The sequence below is a fragment of the Musa acuminata genome, chromosome BXJ3-4, assembly GCF_036884655.1.
Source record: "Musa acuminata AAA Group cultivar baxijiao chromosome BXJ3-4, Cavendish_Baxijiao_AAA, whole genome shotgun sequence".
Taxonomy (NCBI): domain Eukaryota; kingdom Viridiplantae; phylum Streptophyta; class Magnoliopsida; order Zingiberales; family Musaceae; genus Musa; species Musa acuminata.
In genome coordinates this window covers 41,577,642-41,598,573 of record NC_088352.1, presented here as the reverse complement: position 1 = coordinate 41,598,573, position 20,932 = coordinate 41,577,642, and the positions used below count along the sequence as shown (strand labels likewise).

Below are 20,932 nucleotides of genomic sequence, written 5' to 3'. Positions count from 1 at the left end.
CAAGCCTAGAAACTAGATAATTTTTGACGAGGCCACCTATCAGTGGGCAAGAAATCATTTGTACTTGAGGCTCCACAGACACATGAATGACCCGGAAATTAGACACTAAAAGTACCAATTTTTTCAATCTTATGAGAGAACCAATCACAGAAGGTCATTCAAGAGACTTCTGTTACACTAAATCCACCCAATAAGCATGGTTGTAGAATTTCAAAGAGAAACTAGTTACTGACGAGTCTGAACCACCATGACCATCTTCTTCAGTGAGCTTCTCGAGGGACGACAGTCCTATTTGGGTCCGGCAAACTTTCCCATCATCTTAGCAATGACGGGGGCCACTTTGGGGTTTGCTTGGTGTTTGGCAAAGTTTGCTGGGTTATTCATCACTGCACCAACAACAGCAATGTGATCATTCAACGAGAGATTTAGATATGAGAAATCATTTAAGTTGATAATAAAGTAACAAACTACAATCACACAGATGAATTATCTAAAGTGAAAATAAGACCTTATAATCTCTCTTCCACCAATCTATTTGAGATTATCATAGAAGGCACCAGAGGTAATAAAAAAAAAATCATGATTTCTCTCAGTGGAACAATGAAAAATCACAAGTTCAACACCGGTCAAAACTTCGATCCATTATCAGGTTTTTAACAAGCAGATCATCCCATGTTTTATATTTGCAAATATAATTATATGCTATTTAAGAGTAAACTTCAACCAGCTTTAGTTGTTCATTTATTTCCTTGAAGAGCTTTCACTAGATGTTGCTGCTAGTGTTCACTTCTGGACTCAGACAGAAACATCAGACATAATGATATGCCCAGTCTACCAATCAGAATTGTCCAAGATACTTTTTTATAGGCCTTTGACCCATCTGAATTTAGATAATTTTGCTGTCTTCTTGGTGACCACTAACCATTACATTAAAAATGATACCTAAGCTGCTAAAAGCCTACAGAGGCATTTAAAACCTAGACTTCTTTGATGCAGAAAACTGGCCATCTCTAGAAAAAGAATCACCTATTAGATGATGTTGCATATCTGTATATAAATGGATAGCCCACTTTACAAGGTTCCTTATCCTCATAAACAAAAAGGTTGTTACAAATCAGAAAATACTATGGTAAATAATTGCAGCTCATAAAACAATTTACAGGATTCGGGGGCTTTTATGTCTAATTATGGACTTAAAGACCCAGTTGCAGACATCACTTTCATCAGTTATAAATAACATTGTCACTGTAAATATCTCAGGACGAACAGAGTCTACAATTGAATTGTAGCAACTAATATGACATTAATCAAGAAAAACATAATAAAAAAACATAAAAATAAGTCACCACAATAGCGATAATCGAGACTTACCATCTTGAAGAGCAGCCATGATCTCCGGATCACTAAAGGCTGCCATCAGTTCAGGATCCTGCTCCACAAAGTAAAACAACCGAGAATATTTGCAAATGTATTATCGTATGAAATTGCAAGAAAAATAAAATAGATCGTATTCTTACATTCAGAATCTTGCTCATATCAATATTTCCCGGCACAGAACCAGGCACAGCTCCTGGGAAATCTCCAGGCATAGCTCCTGGGAAACCTCCAGGCATGGCTCCTGGGAATCCTCCAGGCATGGCTCCTGGGAAACCTCCAGGCATGGCTCCAGCACATTCATCAGGTGTGCATCCTGATGATCTACATGATGATTGCTCTTGTTTTTTGGCCTTCTCATAAGCAGCCTATGAGAAGATAGAAGTCAAAGCATATAGCAAAATGTCATTTAACAACGTAGTTTTACTTGTTCAAACCAACTACCTGAGCCTCAGCTCTTCGACGCTGCCTCTCACGTTCAACTTTTTTGTCCTCTTGCTCTTTCCGTAGCCGGTCATACTTTCTACGGTGCTCTTCAATCTTGTGTGCATTGGGTTCAACCTATATACGACCACCATGCAGATGTTATATATTCTTGGAATATCATAATTAGAATGCCAGAAAACTTGCACATAACGCTCTACCTTTTTTAGCACAGAACTTATCTCCTCATCATAATCCAACTTGGATGCCACATGCAGATCCTTGGCAGCTTCCTCCCATTTCCCAAGCATAGAAAAAGCAATACCCCGGGTTTTATAGCCTTTTGCAGAATCAGGGTTGATCTGAGAAATACCAATCCACAATGAGATCATTTGAAAATACTAGCATAGTCATTTGCAGGGTCAGGGTTGATCTGAGAGAAATACCAATCCACAATGAGATCATATGAAAATACCAGCAGAGAAGGTTTTCAAGTATCTTATCTTAAACTAAAAACTAAAATCCTTCGTGGATAAACATTTAATGTCTGTCAAAGCTATAGAAGCATATAATGCACAAATAATTTCGTCTGAGCAAGAAGTAAATGCCACAAGAACGCACACAAAAGATGATGACTCAGCAAACTAGCAACTCCATATAATCTTCCAATAAGCCCCAAAATTTATTGGTCCTCTGTATGTGCAGTTTCAGAATGATGATAAAAAGTTGAAATCCCATTTCAGTAACCTCTAGGTCTAGAACATAATTGTTATAACACGAAGGAACTTGATGGATAATTATGATCTCAATCACCAACATGAAAATTGTATCTGATGGTGTACAGTTAGGGGAAAATTTGCTTCTGAGACCAACAATCACATCCAATGCATGTACCACGATCAATAAGATGGCCACAAAACATTGATGCAATTGGTGCTTTATATATACAATCTTGCACTTATCTTTGACATGTATGAATTAAGAAATCAAATTACTTTTATGTATAAATAAACTATTTCAACTTTCAGACCCTCAATTACCCCATAATGGATATTGATCCAAAAGAAGGGATCATGATGTAAACAGAAGATTTAAATACAGATCTGATGTAACAGGCCTATCAAATAAGGACTGCCTCCTTGGTTATTTTCTTTAGTGAAAATCTTTATGCAACTGAAGCTTCCAAAGAGAAACATCATCTCTCTTGTTCTCTCTTTCGCATAATCAAAAAGTTCTAAGAAGCTACCAACTTGATGTGCAACTCCAGAGATTTATCTCCACTACTTTCTTGTTGTCAATTTACTTTTCTTCATTTTGTAGTTTAATACAACAAGTCATAATGCCCCAACCATTTAAGTTTCTTGTTTTCAATATAAGCTCACATAATTACCATTATTGCACTTATGCACCCTATTTTAGTAAAAGTTAAACTATTTAAGTACATGCATATGCTTTGTGTTTTTGTTGCCTTCCTTTATTAGAGACAATGTTTTCTAGAAGTCAGCATACAAAATCAAGCATTTGAAAAAAAAAGGGTAACGTTACGAGCAATCAAAAGTATGAAAATTTAACTACCTCTAAAGCAGCAGTTGCATCACGGATTGCAGCATTAGGTTTCTTCATCTTGATATACACGGATGCTACAGAGAGTGATCAAACAATGTACCAAGTTAAACTACCTCCAAAGCAGCAGTGCTATAAAAGGTGCTGTACAACTGATAATTTGATTTTGCATTTACCTCTAGTAGCATACATTATTGCTGATGTTGGGTTCAATAATATTGCCTCTGTGAGATGCTCAATAGCCTCCTCAAATCTCCCTTTAAATTAGGCAAAACAAGTGATAGTAATAATAGTCTGCCTTAGAAATACCAATTTATATAACATTTTGTAATACCTTCGGAAATTGCTTCCATAGCTCTACCCTTAGCCTCTTGAGAGACATCACGATTTTCATCCGTTACTTCAACAGATGGATCTCCCATCTACAAGACAGCAGAACAAGATAATGCCTCTACTAATATAACTTGGTTGTAATAATAACTTAATCATAACAATAAGAAGTTAACATGATATTCATATACACTTACCTTTTGAGGAGGATCATTATCAGCTTCTACAATTTCTCCTTCCAGCTCAATGTCAGATTCAATAATTTCATCATCAGATTCATGGTCTACTTGAGGAGAATCTTTTGCATCAAAATCATCCTCATCTATTTCATCCACCAGTGGGCCTTTCTGCAATGGGTGTTGGTTATCAAAACTAAAGCTACAGATCAAGAGTGACAATCTGAGTAAAAGTAACAAAAAAAAAGGAATTATGTTACTTTTCAATAATGGTATAAAATTTGTCATGCTAGTCTGATAGGCAACCAGTTGGAGACTCATAGTTCAGAATTTTAATCATTGCTTCAATGGTTGGTCAGTTCGTGTAACCAAAAGGAAGAAAGATATATAAATAATAGCATACTCATAAAAAAATAAGGTGTTAGATGATATCCATGTCATGGAAAAGTTACTTAAAGAATTGTTGTCATGCACTTCTTGGCAAAAGATCTTTTCCTATTCTCCCTCAAAACAAACAACATACTAATTTCAAGGACTTGGGAAGCTGACCCAATTTACACATTGTTATATGATAAAATAAACTCAAGCCAAGAATCAGTGAACTTGAAAAGCCAAATAGCAGATTTTGTCAAACAATGATTATGAATTATAATTGAAATATCTAGAGCCAACTACAAATGTTATTCTGCTCAGACATATACTTCTGAAACCACATAGCATCCTTCACATGCTAAGGATAGATGCAGAAGGATAGAAAGACAGGTGGGGAAGGCTAAGAATTCTTTTTGACAAGTCTCGGGTGACAGGACCACTTATCCATCCACAATATGGACTTTTATGCGCTTGTATGTATCACGAACAGACGTAATCAGATGGTTACTAAAGAAAATTTGATTGTCACAATTAATATGTGTAGAAAATCCCATTAATAAAGGCTTCTGAATCTCATAATTAAGAGATTTTATAATCCCATAATTAACGAAATAAATTAGTATCAAATCAATTAGTATCTAAGTTAAGGATTCTCAATCAATATCAAACCAGCCCATATTATAGGAAATGAATCAGAATGAAATATTATATAGAATCAATATAATCAATTTCCTTAGTTGTATATGTACAGGTTTTAATCAACCTATATATGTCTTCCTTTGTATACAGAAAAGATCAATGAATGAGAAAAATTATATTCTCTTATTTTCATGGTACCAGATATTGGTTCCTATAAGAATCATTTTTCTTCTTTCTTTCAGCCTTAATTGCTGAAGGTCTTTTCCTCTATTCTGTCACTCTCCGGATCAGCCCCTACTATTTCTTCTTCCTTGTTTGCTTGTGAGGAACCTACGCTACTATGTTTGGAGGAGAGAAGATGATACCAATGCTTCCATCTCCAACAAACAACTTAGGTGACAATCCATCCTTACTGTTTAAATAAACTCAACGGACAAAACTTTCTTCGTTGGTCTCCATTCGTAAAGTTGTATATCCAAAGAAGAAGAAAGATCGATTATTTAATCAGATCAACAACAACACGTGCAGAGGATGATCCCAAGTTTGAAGTATGGAATTCTGAAAATTCTATGATCATATCATGGTTGATAAACTCTATAGGACCAGAAATAAGCCAAACATATATGTTTTTACCAATAGCAAAGGAGTTATGGGAAGCTATGGTCGAGATATATTCATATAAAAGAAATTCAACCCCAGTATTTGATATTACAAATAAGATCAGAAAGCTTAAACAAGGTAATACTAGTGTTACAAAATACTTCAATACCTTGAAGACCCTCTGGCAAGAGCTTAATATTTTTTATAACTTTGAATGGTTATGTGCTACTAATAGAGCTCGATACATCAAAAATGCTTGAGAGGGATGGATCCTTTCAATTTTTTGGCAGGTTTAAACAAAAGAACTAGATGAAGTTCATGGAAAGATATTGGGAAAGATTCATCGCCATCTCTCCAAGTTATGTTATCCAAAGTTAGGAGGGAGGAAAGTAAAAGACAAGTCATGATGAGATCTTCCACTCCATCTATGGTTGCAGAAAATTCTGCAATTATTATGACAGCTAAAATTAATTCTTCTGCTAATACTATATATGTAATCAAAGGGAGATGATAAAAACAAAGTATCTGTGGATTTTTACAATAAACCAAGACACACAAGAGAAACTTGCTGGAAGATACATGGAAAACCAACAAACTGGAAGAACAATCGAGCTCGATATAAGGCTATTATCCAAGGATTTCGAGTAGACAATCGATCTGCCACAACCTTTGAAGGAGTCGAAATGCCTTTGTTCAGTAAGGAACAAATTGAACAATTGTTTTAAGTTTTTGAACCAGTTCCAAAATCCTAATCCTTCTCTTTCATCATCTTGCTCTTTCGCCAAGAAAGGTAATTGTTTCATAGCTTTGTCAACTTCTTTTGGTCTTAAGGCTTCTTGGATCATAAATTCAAGTGCAAAAGACTATATGACTAGCCTTTCACACTTGTTATTCTCCTACACACCTTGTCCTGGAAACTCTAAAATAAAAGTTGTTGATGGATCACTTTCTACTATAGCAGGAAAAGCCATGATTGCAATTTCAGGTTCCTTTGTGTTAAATTTTGTGCTTTATGTTCCCAACCTGTCTTGTAACTTGTCTATTAGCAAACTCACAAAGGATTTGTATTGTGTTGCTAAATTCTTTCCTTCTCACTATGAATTTTAGGACCTGTATTCAGGGAAGACGATCGGCAATGCTCAAGAGAGTGAACGAATTTACTATCTTGAAGATGACACTACTTGGAATGGACAAACTCAATTGACAATAAATAGTAACACTCCTACTAGTAGTGAAATAATGTTGTGGCCCTAGAGCCTAGGCCACCAAAGCTTTTCTTATTTGTAAAAACTTTTAGCTTCACTGTTCAAAAATAAGAATACTTTACTATTTCAATGTGAAATTTGTCAATTGCTAAACACCATTGCACTGTTTTTCCTTCTCGGCCTTGCAAAAAATCTGAACCATTTCTTCTTATACATAGTGACATTTGGGGTCCTTCTAAAGTGACAAATCTGTCTGGAACTAAGTGGTTTATAACATTTGTTGATGACCATACAAGAGTATGTTGGGTTTACCTCTTAAAAAAAAAATCTGATGCTAAAAAGACTTTCAAGAACTTTCAAATGATGATCTAAAATCAATTCCAAGCAAAAATACAAGTTTTAAGAACTGACAATGGTAGAGAATACTTTAATACCATTCTTAGTTCCTGCTTGTTAGAGCATGAAATAATTCATCAGTCTTCATATATTAATAGCCCTCAACAAAATGGTATTGCAGAATAAAAAAATATACACCTACTTGAAGTAGCACACTCTCTTATTTACCACTTATGTTACTAAATATATTTGGAAGAATATCATTCTTACTCTTTCATATTTGATTAATTGAATGCCTATCTGAATGTTTAATTTTCAAACACCACTTGATCATTTATCTTCTATTCATCCACATGTGAAACTGTTTAACTCTCTTCCACCAAAGATATTTAGGTGCATTGCATTTATTCATATCCATAATCATCATCAATGTAAGCTTGAACCTTGTGCATAAAGTGTATGTTCATTGTAGGTGCATTGCATTTATTCATATCCATAATCATCATCAATGTAAGCTTGAACCTTGTGCATAAAGTGTATGTTCATTGGCTACTCCTTGACTCAAAAGGGCTACAAATGTTATAATCTTATATAGAAACAAATGTTTGTCACTATAGATGTCACATTTTCTTAAAACCAAACATATTTCCAAAAAATTCATCTTCAGAGAGAGAATTCTATCAAGAAGATTGTTTTTGGGGACTGTCTCTACCAATCCCTATATCCTTATCAGATTCATCTGCTATTTTCACTCTACCAAACCTACCTAGCCAAAAACTAACTAGTCACATCGATACTCCTGAATCCAAATCTCCAACACCACAACCCAAATCTCCAATGTCACAACATGCTATTTAACAATCTAGTTCAAGGGGAGATATCACTATGATTGCACTTGAGCTTCGTGTGTATTCAAGACAACAAAATCTAGGAAAGATCGATGTTCACCCTTCAAAGTACTGCCAACAGTCTGGACCGATAGTAAATCCAAACATAGACTCAAGTAACTATATTCCTTCCTCGGATTTGATATTCCCATTGTCATTAGAAAAGGAATTAAATCTTGTTTGATGCATCCTATATCTAAATATGTGTCATATTATAGATTGTCTATAGCCTTTAAAGCTTTTACAAATCACTTATCTAGTTTAGAACTTCCAAAAATTATACAAGAAGCTTTATTAATTCCAGAATGGAGAGAGGCAATTATGGAGGAGATGAGAGCTCTTCAAAAGAATAAAACTTAAAGTGTGGTGCATCTACCAAAGGGGAAGAAACCAATGGAATACAAATGGGTGTTTACTGTTAAATAAACGATAGATGATTCTATTGAAAGATACCAAATCAGATTGGTCACAAAAGGATTTACTCAAACATATGGTATTGACTACCAAGAAACATTTGTTATGGTTGCAAAACTAAATTGTATTCGAGTATTGTTATCTCTTGCAGCTAATTTTGAATGACTTATACACCAATTAGATGTGAAAAATGTCTTCTTAATGGAGAACTAAGGGAAGAAGTATACATGGATCTACCACCCAGCTTTGAGAATTTGTATGGCTCGAATAAGGTGTGCAAGCTGAGAAGATATGAGGTGATAGGCTATCCAGCTAATCCCTTGGCATGCTTCTTCAGTAATGGAAAGCTTCTTATTTTCTAAAAAACAAAAGTTGTCATGCAAAGTACATAAAATTGGAACTTTGTTTTATAAAGCTAATGGTCACATAATACTACTCTGAGGACACAAGTGGTAAAATCAGCTAACTAAATCCTATGAGCACCATGAAAAATTACCAAACAGTTGGTAAATTTAAACCTATCACGTAATCACAAGTGTTCAATTGTTATTAGGTAGTGCATTCCAAATAATTATCTCAAATGTTCATAACATGGCACACATGAGAGCTAAATAGTTCATGTAACTTAGCAAGACAAACAACAAACAAGATATCAAAATTAGATTTTCAATGCATTGAGCCAAAAAAGAATAATTAGCAACAAGGATACAAATAAAGTAAACAAATCAACTAGGATATTGTCTTTAAATGTGTGACAGAACAATGCAAAGGCATTAACTCCCATGAACATGTTAAAGTTTTTTTATTTGAACTTAACACAAAGACAATCAACATCAGGTTTTAAGATTCTTCTCCAAACAACAAAAACCACCAGTAATGGAAGTAGGCAAGTAGCTACTTGTTTTGTACAAGACACCAACATCAACACACATGTGCTATGAGATTCTTCTCTTGCATATTTCAGATCATTTGATGTACATAAATGCTTCAATTACATTACAAACTAAAAGTAAATACTTAATAGGATGATATATAATTTTTAATAGGATATGAAACTTATTGTTCAGGAAAAAAAAACTAAAAGTTGAATTTGCATCGTTCTAAATATCAGCCCACACAATTGAACTCAATCTAGATATTCAAATCAAAATTCACTGCTCAACATGATTCCCAAGATCCTGAATTTTCTCAAGGTATTATAATCCATGTTCCCAACATCTGTCGAGGTTGGTCCACATCAGCAGTTCCCACATAAAATCAGCTCAAGTATCAACTAGGCTACTCCATTTTTTATTGATTGTTATAATTACCATTTACCAGATATCATATTGGAAATAAATTCAATTACAGTAATATAACTTCCAATCAAAATTGACTGTTGTGGGTCAAAAGTTTCCAATCTATTTTATTTTTGTTAATGGTTCAAATTAATTCTGAAGTGTTGGCATTTATTCCATCATCAGTTATGTCAAATTTTGCAGTTCAATATAGAATATCTCTACAATATTTCTTTGAATGGTATTGATGGCCAATACACAACATAAAACATATGTTTGAAACTTTTGTTTCTATACATTTGCTCCCTATCTTCTCAATTGTACTAGTTTCAAAGGCTTAAGAGTATCCTTTCCTATAAAAATGAGAAAATATACATTTATTACTACTTCTAGCCACCGAACTCAATTATCATCCATTTTTAATCCTTTTTTATCATGCTTAGGTCCTTCTACTGTATTTACAAGTATACATCATATAACCTCTCCTCATGAAACTGGTTAAATATGGATTTCCTGTTGTCTTTCCACAAGACATAGAGCCTTTTATGGTCTTTTCTTTGACAAAGTAGTGAATCTTATATTTATTAATTTATTGAATTTGACTGTTGGAATTTTTGAATTCTGATTGAGCTTGCTGATTACTTGATTTGATCAGAAGCCACAATGTATAACCTGTAAAGCACAAAAAATCAGCCAAGAGAATCAAAGTTTATTTGAACATTTGAAGAGAATATGGTACAAGTAAATTGGCATTTTCCTTTTGAACAATCTGATTCTCCATCTTACAATGATTTCCTTGAATTTTAACTATCAGCTATTTCTACTGAACTTAAGTCATGTTCTCCACTAAAAACAGATATTTATACTGTATTTGATAACCTTCCATCACTATTTGCTTACTATCAAGAGGTTTTACCAATAACAAAGAGGCCAGAACAAACATGGATGTGAGAACTGTAAGAATAGGCCAATATTATCAAGGATGTACTTGAGGTCACTTTGCCCCCTAAGTCACCCTAATGGGATGAAAATGCAGTATGTTAATCTTCTTCTTGCAGGTTCCTGATTAGTTCCTACATGCACACTTCATTTCCTGGAATAATGTGGGCTGTGCATAAAAGAGTAAACTTAATTGCTCCCCACCACTGGACAACCACTTATTGTGGTTCACAAATATCAAGCATTTCAGAGTGCACTTGCATCATTCATGCTTCTTTATATTCCATCATGATACACAATGTGGTGATTGTGTACTTAAAATGTCATTGTAGCCACATATGATAACTGCCACAAGTAAGGATAAAATTTTGTGATTGATCAAAGAATTTCAAGCATTTACATATGCATTGAAATGTGCAAATTCAGGATACAGAAATTCCATGGTGCCCTTGGAATTAAAACATTCAAATTTGAAGGGACAGATTTAAAGGATAGATTTTATAAGTAATGTTTGTAAAGGTGTTTGGTTAATCCTGATAAAATCCTGAATGTTGTTACAAGTAACAGCCTATACACCTGCCCAGGCACTTAATATGCCCTGGATATAACCAATTTACGCAAACAACATGAAAGTCCATTTCTTCTATTTTAATTCTACATGTAGGTGTTCTTCAATACTTGCAAAGGTTTCACTAGCAAGGTGACTCGAACAGCCTTTAACATTTCACCGTAAAAGAATCAAAACAAGAATATGTATCATGATTGTTTGCCACTTTAAGTTTTATGAGGAAACAACTCAAAGATTCCCTACATGCTTAATATAGTAGACAACTGTGGCGTGGATCTTGTTTATTATGACTCCTCTTCTCCCCTTCCTCCTGTTTCCACTCTTTTCCACACAGCCACTTGTGCCTATCACCACATTGCAAAATCACCAAACTGTTGCTACTTCAGGTACATACATTAACATATTTAAACAATAAGCCTCGTTATTTAAATTCCATCATTCTTTAAAATCTTATGCATCTCTTGTTACGCAAAGGTGATTAGCTTGTGGTGCTCCCAATAGGTTACTCTCATTTGGATCGTTTATAAAATCACCAACGTTACAGTTCACATGGCTAGATAGCTACGTAAATCCATAAACAAATGCTCGCTGTGATGGAAGAATTTACAGACTAAGTATTCTTACAAAGAGAGCCAAATTTACCAGGCCTCCCAAAGGATTCCATATATCAAACATTAATTCTCCAATTTGAACTGCTATGATATGGGCATATCATTAGAAATTAGCTACTAAAAACTTGATTGTGGTAGGTCATCACAGATCCAAGCAACATAGTCCTCATCAAGTTCCAGATAAGCAATGACAATACTCTATGGTACCAAAAGCTTTAAATATCAGAAACCTAACCGATTTGAAGAGAAATCAAACAATCGAGAAATAGGAAGAATCTGACAGACAAACGTATATCACCACAAACAAATAGAAAAAAGGAAAAGGAAGAGGGTTAGCAGACTATACCCCCTCGCATGCACACGAATGGGGTGACGATCCGGTCTTGTAAGCCGTCGAAGGAAGCTTCGCGCCCAAACTAAACGCAGAACAAGCGCCGGGTTCAGACATCGGTCCGACGAATCGCAAGTGAAAAAGGGACGTTTTACCTCTCGAGGTAGTCGCGGAAGAAGGCGATCGAAGGATCGGCAAGGACGGTGGGGTTCTTCTTGCACTGCTCCACAAACAGTCGCAGCTCCTTCACCTTGGCCGCATCCATTTCGCCGCCGTAAACGAGAGGGTGAGTGGTCGAGGAAGTGAGGCGAACAAGAAGAGGGTATCGATCCGAGGGCACTTTATGTAGAGGGATTTAGAACGCGCCCACCGGCTTCTAGTAGCTTCCGAGCGCGTTGGCGTTGGGCCTTGTGAAGCGGTTTAGGAGAATAAAGAAACCGTGGGCGAAGGTTGGGTGAAATCGTAAATCCATAGATCCGTGGGGCTGTTTTGTATACTAATAATTACCTTCAATTATTATATTTTTTTTTTACACTTCATCACACTATAAGCTTATTCAGAAATATTATAATTAAATAAATTAACTCAAAAATTAATAATAGTTAACTTATATATAAAAATAGAGCTCCAATAACAGAAACAATAACAACCAAACAAGGAAGCTTGTCGGTTATAATATTTTTTAATGTAATATTTTTTGGCCTCTAACATAATAAGCTTATCTAAAAAAATACTCTAACTATAAATAAAAAGACTTTCTTTCATTTAGGAGGCTTACAGTGCTTTTAAAAATATTATAAATTTATTTAAAAATATTATAATTGAAAAATTAGACTTACAGTTCATCCTTTGAATTGGTCCAAAATCAATGAATGGATTCATTCAATAGATCGGTTCAATAAAAATAAAAAATATTATAATATCATATCAATGATATTTAAGAGATTATAAAAAGATGGAACACCTTTGGGAAATATGATGAAGGGGCTTCTCTCTATTTTCTAAGAATTTTCCAGTTTTAGAGATCTTCACTTTTCATAAATAATCAAAATATTGTTAATTTATAATGTTTTAATCATATTATTTATGTTTGTGGAATATTTTTAATCATATATTTTGCCGAAATAATGCCCAACTATTTTTAAAAAATTATACTTGATGAATTTAGAAGTCAACAATCAAACATTATTTTGAAGGAATATAAAGAGAAGTATGCATCATAATAAAGATAAAATTTAAATAGAGGTAGATTAATAATGTTTCTAACATATGGAAGATATGAAGCCAATGCTATGTAACGCTCTCACAGTGCTTACCATCACAGTTAGATGCATCCCACAACACGCGCTCTGAAACGCTCATTAACGCCGGAAGCCAAAGCCAAAGCCACACCCTACGCCTCAGCTTCCTCCCTCTTCTCAACTCGCACTATTCCAAACTTTGAGCAAAACGCCACTTATCGCCCGATACTTGCCGACCCTCAAATCTACACCAATCTCCTCACATCGCTCTCCAAACAAGCGGTTCTCTTTGGTTCCCATCACCCGTTCGACGAAACCCCCCTTAGAGATCGATTCTCAAAGAGCTGCAAGACCTTGCACGCGCGGGTCCTCAAGCTCGAACTCCGGCTGTCCGGAGCCGTCGGTAACGCCCTCGTAGATGCCTACTCCAAGTGCGGCCACGTTTGCTACTCCCGAAGGGTCTTCGACCGCCTCGAGGCGCGGGACGCGGCCGCATGGAACTCGGTCCTCTCTGCCCACTCGCGCCATGGGCTGCCGGACGAGGTTTTGCACTCGTTCCGTTCGATGCGACTCGCCGACGCGCAGCCGGACCAGTTTGGCTTTGCAATCGCGCTCTCGGCTTGCGCCCGGTTAACGGGTCTTGTTTTCGGCCAACAGGTGCACTGTGATGTTGTGAGGACGGGGTTTGAGTCCAGTTCTTTCTGCGAGGGGTCTTTGATTGATATGTACTCGAAATGCGACTGCGTTGCTGATGCACGCAAAGTTTTCGATGGAATCAATAACCCTGACATCGTTTCCTGGACTAATATGATTGCCGGCTATGCTCGGATTGGTATGTGCTATGAAGCGGTGGAACTGTTTGCGAAAATGGAGAAGATGGGGGGTGTACCTGACCAGGTTGCACTTGTGACCACTATAACTGCACTTTTGAGTTTGGGAAGGCTCAACGATGCACAAGCCTTATTCTGGCAGATGCCTTTGCCAAACACTGTAGCTTGGAATGTGATGATCTCAGGTCATGCTCAACATGGGCATGAGGTTGAAGCTCTTAGTTTTTTCAAAGAAATGAGAGGAAGGGATGTTGAGCCCACTCGCTCGACGATAGGAAGTGTGTTGAGTGCTGCTGCCAACCTCATGGCCCTAACTGAAGGCCAGCAAGTGCATTCTGAGGCAATTAGGTTTGGTCTGGATTCAAATGTTTTCGTCGGGAGTTCTTTGGTGAACCTATATGCTAAATGTATTCAAATAGAAGATGCAAGGAAAGTGTTTGATTTCTTGGATGCAAAGAACATCGTTATGTGGAATGCAATGCTCGGTGGATACATACAGAATGGGTATGCAGAAGAAGTCATGCTCTTGTTTTCTGAGATGAAAATGCTTGATTTTGAACCTGATGAGTTCACTTTTGTTAGTGTTTTTGGTGCCTGTGCTAGCTTGGAGAATCTTAACTTGGGTAGGCAGTTCCATTCTTTTACAGTCAAGAATAAGTTTGTGGCCAGTTTGTTTGTAGGGAATGCAATTTTAGATATGTATGCTAAATGTGGAGAGCTCAGTGATGCAAGAAGGCAATTTGAATGTATACCTAACAGAGACATTGTTTCATGGAATGCAATCATAGTTGGGCTTGTGCATAATGAAGAAGAGAGTGATGCGTTCAGTCTGTTTCATAGGATGTTGATGGATGAGGTGCAGCCTGATGAGATATCCTTTGCTAGTGTTATAAGTGCTTGCTCTAATCTACAAGCTTTTGAGAAAGGAAAGCAGATTCATTGTTGTTCTATCAAATCTAGTTTCAGTTCGAATCTTTACGTGGCAAGCTCGCTTGTTGACTTCTATTCAAAACATGGAGAAATTGAAGCTGCCAAGAGAGTCTACAGACAGATGCATGAAAGGAGTGTAGTCTCAACAAATGCGCTGATTGCTGGTCTTGTTCAAAACAACAACGAGGAGGAAGCATTAGAGATGTTTAGGAAAATGCAGGTTGAAAACTTGGAGCCTTCTGAGTTCACATTTTCAAGTATCCTTCCTGCTTGTTCTCAGCCTTCAAGATTAATCATGGGGAAACAAGTGCATGGCCATTTACTCAGGTCTGGCCTTCTATATGATAGTTCATATTTAGGAACCTCACTTTTAGACATGTATCTGAACTCCAGAGAAATTGAAGATGGCAAAAAGCTCTTCTGGGAGATGCCTGAAAGAAAGAGCATGGTATTATGGACAGCAATCATTTCTGGACATGCACAAATTGGTTACAGTGATGATGCGTTGCTTCTCTTTCACGATATGCGTAGTTACAATGTCAAGTCAGATGAATCCACCTTGGCCAGTGTTTTGAAAGCTTGTGCTGACTTGGCTGCTTTAAGAGATGGTAAAATGGTCCACAGCCTCATCATCCGAACTGGCTTTGGTTCCTATGAACACACAACTAGTGGTCTTATAGACATGTATTCCAAATGCGGCAAAGTGGGAGCTTCTCTTCAAGTGTTCCAGGAGTTAGGGAACAAAGAAGACATCATCTCATGGAATTCTATGATAGTCAGTTTTGCAAAAAATGGGTATGCTGAAGAAGCTCTTGAGCTCTTTCAGCAAATGGAGCAATTACAAATAAAGCCTGATGACATCACATTTCTTGGCATCCTTATGGCATGTAGTCATGCAGGCCTGGTCTCCAAAGGCCATAGTATCTTTGGTTCAATGACTACAAAGTATGGAATTACTCCAAGAGTTGATCACTATGCTTGCATGATTGATCTCCTTGGCCGCAGTGGTTATCTTAACGAGGCTGAGGAACTCATCGATGAACTACCATTTGAACCCGATGGTGTGATCTGGGCTACACTGCTTGCAGCCTGCAGAATGCATGGTGATGAAACAAGGGCGAAGCGAGCAGCAGATAAACTCATTGAATTGGATCCGCTAAACTCTTCTCCTTATATATTACTCTCTAATATATATTCTGCATCTGGTGATTGGAGCAGGGCTAAGATGATGAGAAAAGCAATGCGGGAAAGAGGAGTGAGGAAGTTACCTGGATTTAGTTGGATTACTGTTGGAAAAGAAACTGTCTCATTTGTTGCAGGAGACAAATTGCATCCAGATGCTATCGAAATCTGTGGCACTCTGAAGCATTTGACTGCAGAAATGAAAGAAGATTATTATGTTGATTCACTTTCTCTTGGTGAAGTTTTTGGATAAAATCCCTTTATCATTTGCCTTGTAGCTCACCGAGGTCCATATGTGTGGTTCTGCCTTGAATTAGAAAGAGCCATGGAGAATATGGTTACAAAGCAATATGAGGAAGTCCAGTTAAATGTGTTCTGTTAAGCAGCCATCGGGACCAAATTCTGAGTCAAATGGTTTGTCAAGACATCACCTATGATACGAGGGAGATAAGTTTCACGTGATTTTTAGAGGGTGACATTGCCAAACCTGAAAATTCAGTGTTGGAGTTTTGAAAAAAGCCACTCAGCTTATGGGATTTTTTTTCTGAACACTACATTAGCAGCAGGAGCCTCATGAAAATTTCACGACTCCTCATTTTCAAGTGAAATAATTTTATTATGGAGCACCTTGATACATGGAAATCCAAGAAGAGATTAAGAGTATGTATATCTTAATTAAGTAGATTTTTTTTACTTGAAAACCTTATCTTCATTCATTTTCATCTCCTCAATTTGTAGTGATGGTGGAAGTGGTGACGATGGCAAAATGAGATGATGACAATGGTAGTAATGATGTGTTTGATGGTAGAGGTTGTTGCGTGGTTAGTGGTGATAACAATGGTATTGATACACTAAAGATGGTATCGATTGCAATGATGGTGATATTATGATATAGTTGTGGTAGTGGCTACAAGATGATTGTGGTAATGATAGTAACTGTGTGGTAGCCGTGTGATGATTGTGGTAGTAATAAGGGTGATGGTGGTGAGTGATGGCATCAACAACAATGGGGATGAGATGGGTGGTGATCAACGTAAAGAATGGAGGCAAAATGACTGAGTAATGATGGTAGCATCGACAATACAACAATATCATAGTTTTCGAGTTGTTTTTACATTTAAAATATGTGTTAGTTTCAATTTAGCTCAATTCTAAATGGGATATGGTGTCAATCTTAGTAACGTTTTGTGTTGATTTGGGGTTTGCCTCATCATTTTGGTGACGTGAATTTCATAATCAATCTTTGTTGTAGAATATTCTTCGACATAATTGATGCTTCGTTTGGACTCTCTATTATGACTTAGTCGATGTCTATCTTGACTGTTGGTAAAGTATTATGATCAGATTTGGTCTTCATCATTTATTATTTATGAAAAATACTGAAAAGTTATTCTCCTTTCAGTAAAACAACAACTAAAAAATATTACATATGCTCTTATGACATATACAATGGTAGAGACATTGATCAGCATTGACAAATTATATAAAATATAATTTGTTGCTCAAATTGACAATTTGCCTTATACATGTAAACTTATACATTTATGCCCGTTTATGATATACTGCTATACATATAGAACATATTATGGTCACTAACATATCTTGCTTTTCTTCGTTTATCTGTGTGCATTGGCGGATAAACGCAAAACATATCATAAATGTGAATACAGATTTACATCAAAATTATGTCAGCAACTTTGATTAAAATTACTATGCTTTTTAATTTTCAAGAAGAAAAACCATTGATTAACCGTCAGATCAACTGCAAGGTCTTAGGTCGTAAAACTATCGTCTTTATGGACGATCACTTTCTTCTTCATGTAACCTTCTTATCTTGATTGTGATCAGGATTCATTATTAGAGGTGGCAATTCTTCCTCGGAAATCAATGTTGGTCGATGTAGAGCATCCACTCCGTTTATGGTTTGGAAGTTCTCAAGAGGGTCCATCTCCAAGATTCAACGTTTCACGCAGGGTCTGTCGTACCGAGTCGTACCGCTCGGTACGGGCGGTACATACTGGTCCGACAGGTTTTCGGTATGCGGACCGACTGTTACCGGTCCGCAGCACTGTAGCAGTTACTGTAGCAGTGTAGCAGTAAGGTAGAGGTGAATCTTGAATTTTAATGATAAAACTAATTGATGAGTTTATTAGACTGATATACTTTTAAGATACGTGATAAAGAAAATATTTGATTAGACAGACCACGAAAAGCCAACTATTAAGTAAGAGAGTAGAACGTTATGTTGAAAAATCATCATGTCAAAATTAGATATTGAATCAAAGGATTGATCGACGGGTCGAAAATCGAACTTTATGCTAAAGGTTTGTTAAAAGGATCAAATATTACACCAGAGGAGAATGTCGTAGAAAAATTGACATATTAGTAGAATGAGCATATGTCAAATGAAAGGTCGATGTGTCAAAGGTTGGGGTAAGATACTAGAAGATCGGTCGACATGTCAGAATAGTGTATAACCTATCAAAAGCTTCGTAAACGTGTCGAATATATGGTTGATTTGTAAAAGTCTTGATTGAGATTATTATGAATTAATTTGAGTGGGTATTAGGCTGAAACAATATCAATTTATTAAGAAAGCCATTAGGCTTAAAGTCGAGTCGAATTAGGCTCATTAGAAGGCCAAAGTGATGGCCTGGGTGATGGTACTACTAAGCTCAAGTAGTACTGCTAAGCTTTTGACCTAGGTGATGGTATTGCTAAGCTCAAGCAATAATACTGCTTGAGTAAACTGTCAAGTATTATTTGTACTTTATCAATATTTCTATAGTACTATCTAGGCCGACAATAGTACCATCAATCCAGATTTATAACATGGTTACAATAATAATACTATCCATTGACGGTGGTAATACTACCCGTACCCTTAATTTCAGATAATTTAAATATTTGGCTTCATTCTTGATGCCTTTGGGAACTTATGAATGCCCCACTTAGACATGGTTGATAGAATATTTAGCTAAGCTAGTTAAGTGTCGTAAGCTCTCATTTTGTGTATAGTTTTAGTCTCCTTCTATTGAGTTTGGTTGAAATTCTAAATTATAGGATGTGAGAGATCTCATGTAAAAAGATAGTGTAAAAGTTATCTCCTAAGCATGAAAAAGAAAAAAAAAATTATAATAAGGGTAATTGATCTTCGTTTGTTAGAAAGAAGATTGATAGTGAAAACTGATAATCTCGAGGGAAGAAGAATCGAGAGTGGTCATAGGTTGAAATTAATCTTCGTTTGTTAGAAAAAATTGATCTTCGTTTGTTAGAAAAATTTGAACTACTATGCCTCTATTTATTTGTTCTTTACATATGGCTTAGTTTTAAATTAATCTATCAGACTTTTCAAAATGTATTGATTTATTAATTGAGTTTTAAAATCGATTAAAAATACTATTGCACTAATTCACAACCCACCAATGTCATTAAGTTCTTAACAATTGGTATCAAAGTAAAGTTCTCTTATTTGGATTAACTCTCAAGAGAGAGTAAATGATATTTTCAAGCAATCAAGAGGGATACTCTATCACATGTCTTCCAATATTCAATCGGATGGGATGAATTACACTTTGAAAAACATGAATAAGGATTTTCTTGCTTTCTATAAATTTTAATTTATAAAATATTATTAAGTTTGATTTTTAAAAATCTTCTAAATCGATGGAATATTTTTTAAAAGAGAATATTTTCTTAAACTATGAATACTTTATTTTATACTTTAGAGAAAAATGGGTTTAATTGAGTTATATTGCATATGATATACGACACACACTTGAAGTCACTTATGAAAACACAAGTAAAATAAAAGAATCTAAAATTAATCTTTAGGTCATAAATCCTATAAACTTCTCAAACCTCACTGGTCAAGATAGAAGATATATTACATTTGGAGACAACAACAATAATAAAGAAAAAATTATTGACATTGAAAATATTGATAATAAATCAAATCTTGACTAAAGAACTTTATGATAAGAAATATGATATTAAATTTGAATTTCATGCTTCCATCATACAAATATCAAGTAAGGGTAAATCTATGATAATTTTAAGAAGTGATAATATTTATACTATTGATCTTGATGATTTTCTTAATGTAACTTATTTTTGAACGATGATGTATAACTTTGGCATACGAGACTAGGATATAAAATTAATTTCATAAATTAGAACTAAAAAATTTGTATAAAAAATATCTAAAATTAAAGTTATTAAAAATAAAATTTATGATGCATGTCAATTAGAAAAATATATAAGGAATAACTTCAAACCCAAAAATTAAGTAAAGTACCTCTAGATTATTACAAAATTTGTTCTCAAGCTTCTAAAGTCATAACTATTTATTTAGTTCTTTTCAAATAAAAAATATTATTTTAATCAGTGTAAAAACATCCTTGAGAGACCGTTTTATATATTTCTATTTTTATAATCATCAATTTACCAAGAGAATGATCATTCTAGCTCAAAATCCAAAGTCATTATCTAAAGATCATGCAATAAAATTTATCAGAGACTCCTAAAGTATCCATCTTCCTAATACCATTAGGATTCTCAACTCCAAGGTTTGCTAAGATAATCTCACGCTGATTAAGGAAAACAAAAATCTAATTGTAAGGGTAAATCACGAATCTATTGCAGTAAATTTCTGACATTGTATTAGCTCATGTCAATCCATAGAGGCAAATATTTCTACTCATC

General features: G+C 35.5%; 2 protein-coding genes across 2 annotated transcripts; one reads left to right on the top strand and one right to left on the bottom strand.

Annotated features, from left to right (window-relative positions):
* Nucleotides 1-98: 98 nt before the first annotated feature.
* Nucleotides 99-12,414, bottom strand: LOC135637018 (FAM10 family protein At4g22670-like). Its single transcript, XM_065149339.1, has 11 exons — nt 12,201-12,414; nt 12,061-12,130; nt 3,888-4,037; nt 3,695-3,782; nt 3,537-3,617; nt 3,373-3,437; nt 2,019-2,159; nt 1,819-1,935; nt 1,518-1,742; nt 1,372-1,429; nt 99-386 (listed from the first exon to the last, which is right to left on the bottom strand). The coding sequence occupies exons 1-11, from the start codon at nt 12,308-12,310 to the stop codon at nt 289-291; spliced, it is 1,203 nt and encodes a 400-aa protein (XP_065005411.1). The 5' UTR covers nt 12,311-12,414; the 3' UTR covers nt 99-288.
* Nucleotides 12,415-13,331: 917 nt separating this feature from the next.
* Nucleotides 13,332-17,517, top strand: LOC103983030 (pentatricopeptide repeat-containing protein At3g09040, mitochondrial). The gene is made up of 2 exons (XM_065147265.1): nt 13,332-16,888; nt 16,967-17,517. Exon 1 carries the CDS (start codon nt 13,374-13,376, stop codon nt 16,479-16,481), a length of 3,108 nt encoding a protein of 1,035 aa, XP_065003337.1. The 5' UTR covers nt 13,332-13,373; the 3' UTR covers nt 16,482-16,888; nt 16,967-17,517.
* Nucleotides 17,518-20,932: the final 3,415 nt, after the last annotated feature.

Coding starts and splice junctions, on each gene's coding strand:
- LOC103983030 (XM_065147265.1), top strand. CDS start 13,374: ATGCATCCCACAACACGCGCTCTGAAACGCTCATTAACGCCGGAAGCC.
- LOC135637018 (XM_065149339.1), bottom strand. CDS start 12,310: ATGGATGCGGCCAAGGTGAAGGAGCTGCGACTGTTTGTGGAGCAGTGC. Junction 4,038..12,060: donor ATTCGTGTGCATGCGAGGGG/GTATAGTCTGCT, acceptor CACCCATTGCAG/AAAGGCCCACTGGTGGATGA. Junction 3,618..3,694: donor TATGGAAGCAATTTCCGAAG/GTATTACAAAAT, acceptor CCTAATTTAAAG/GGAGATTTGAGGAGGCTATT.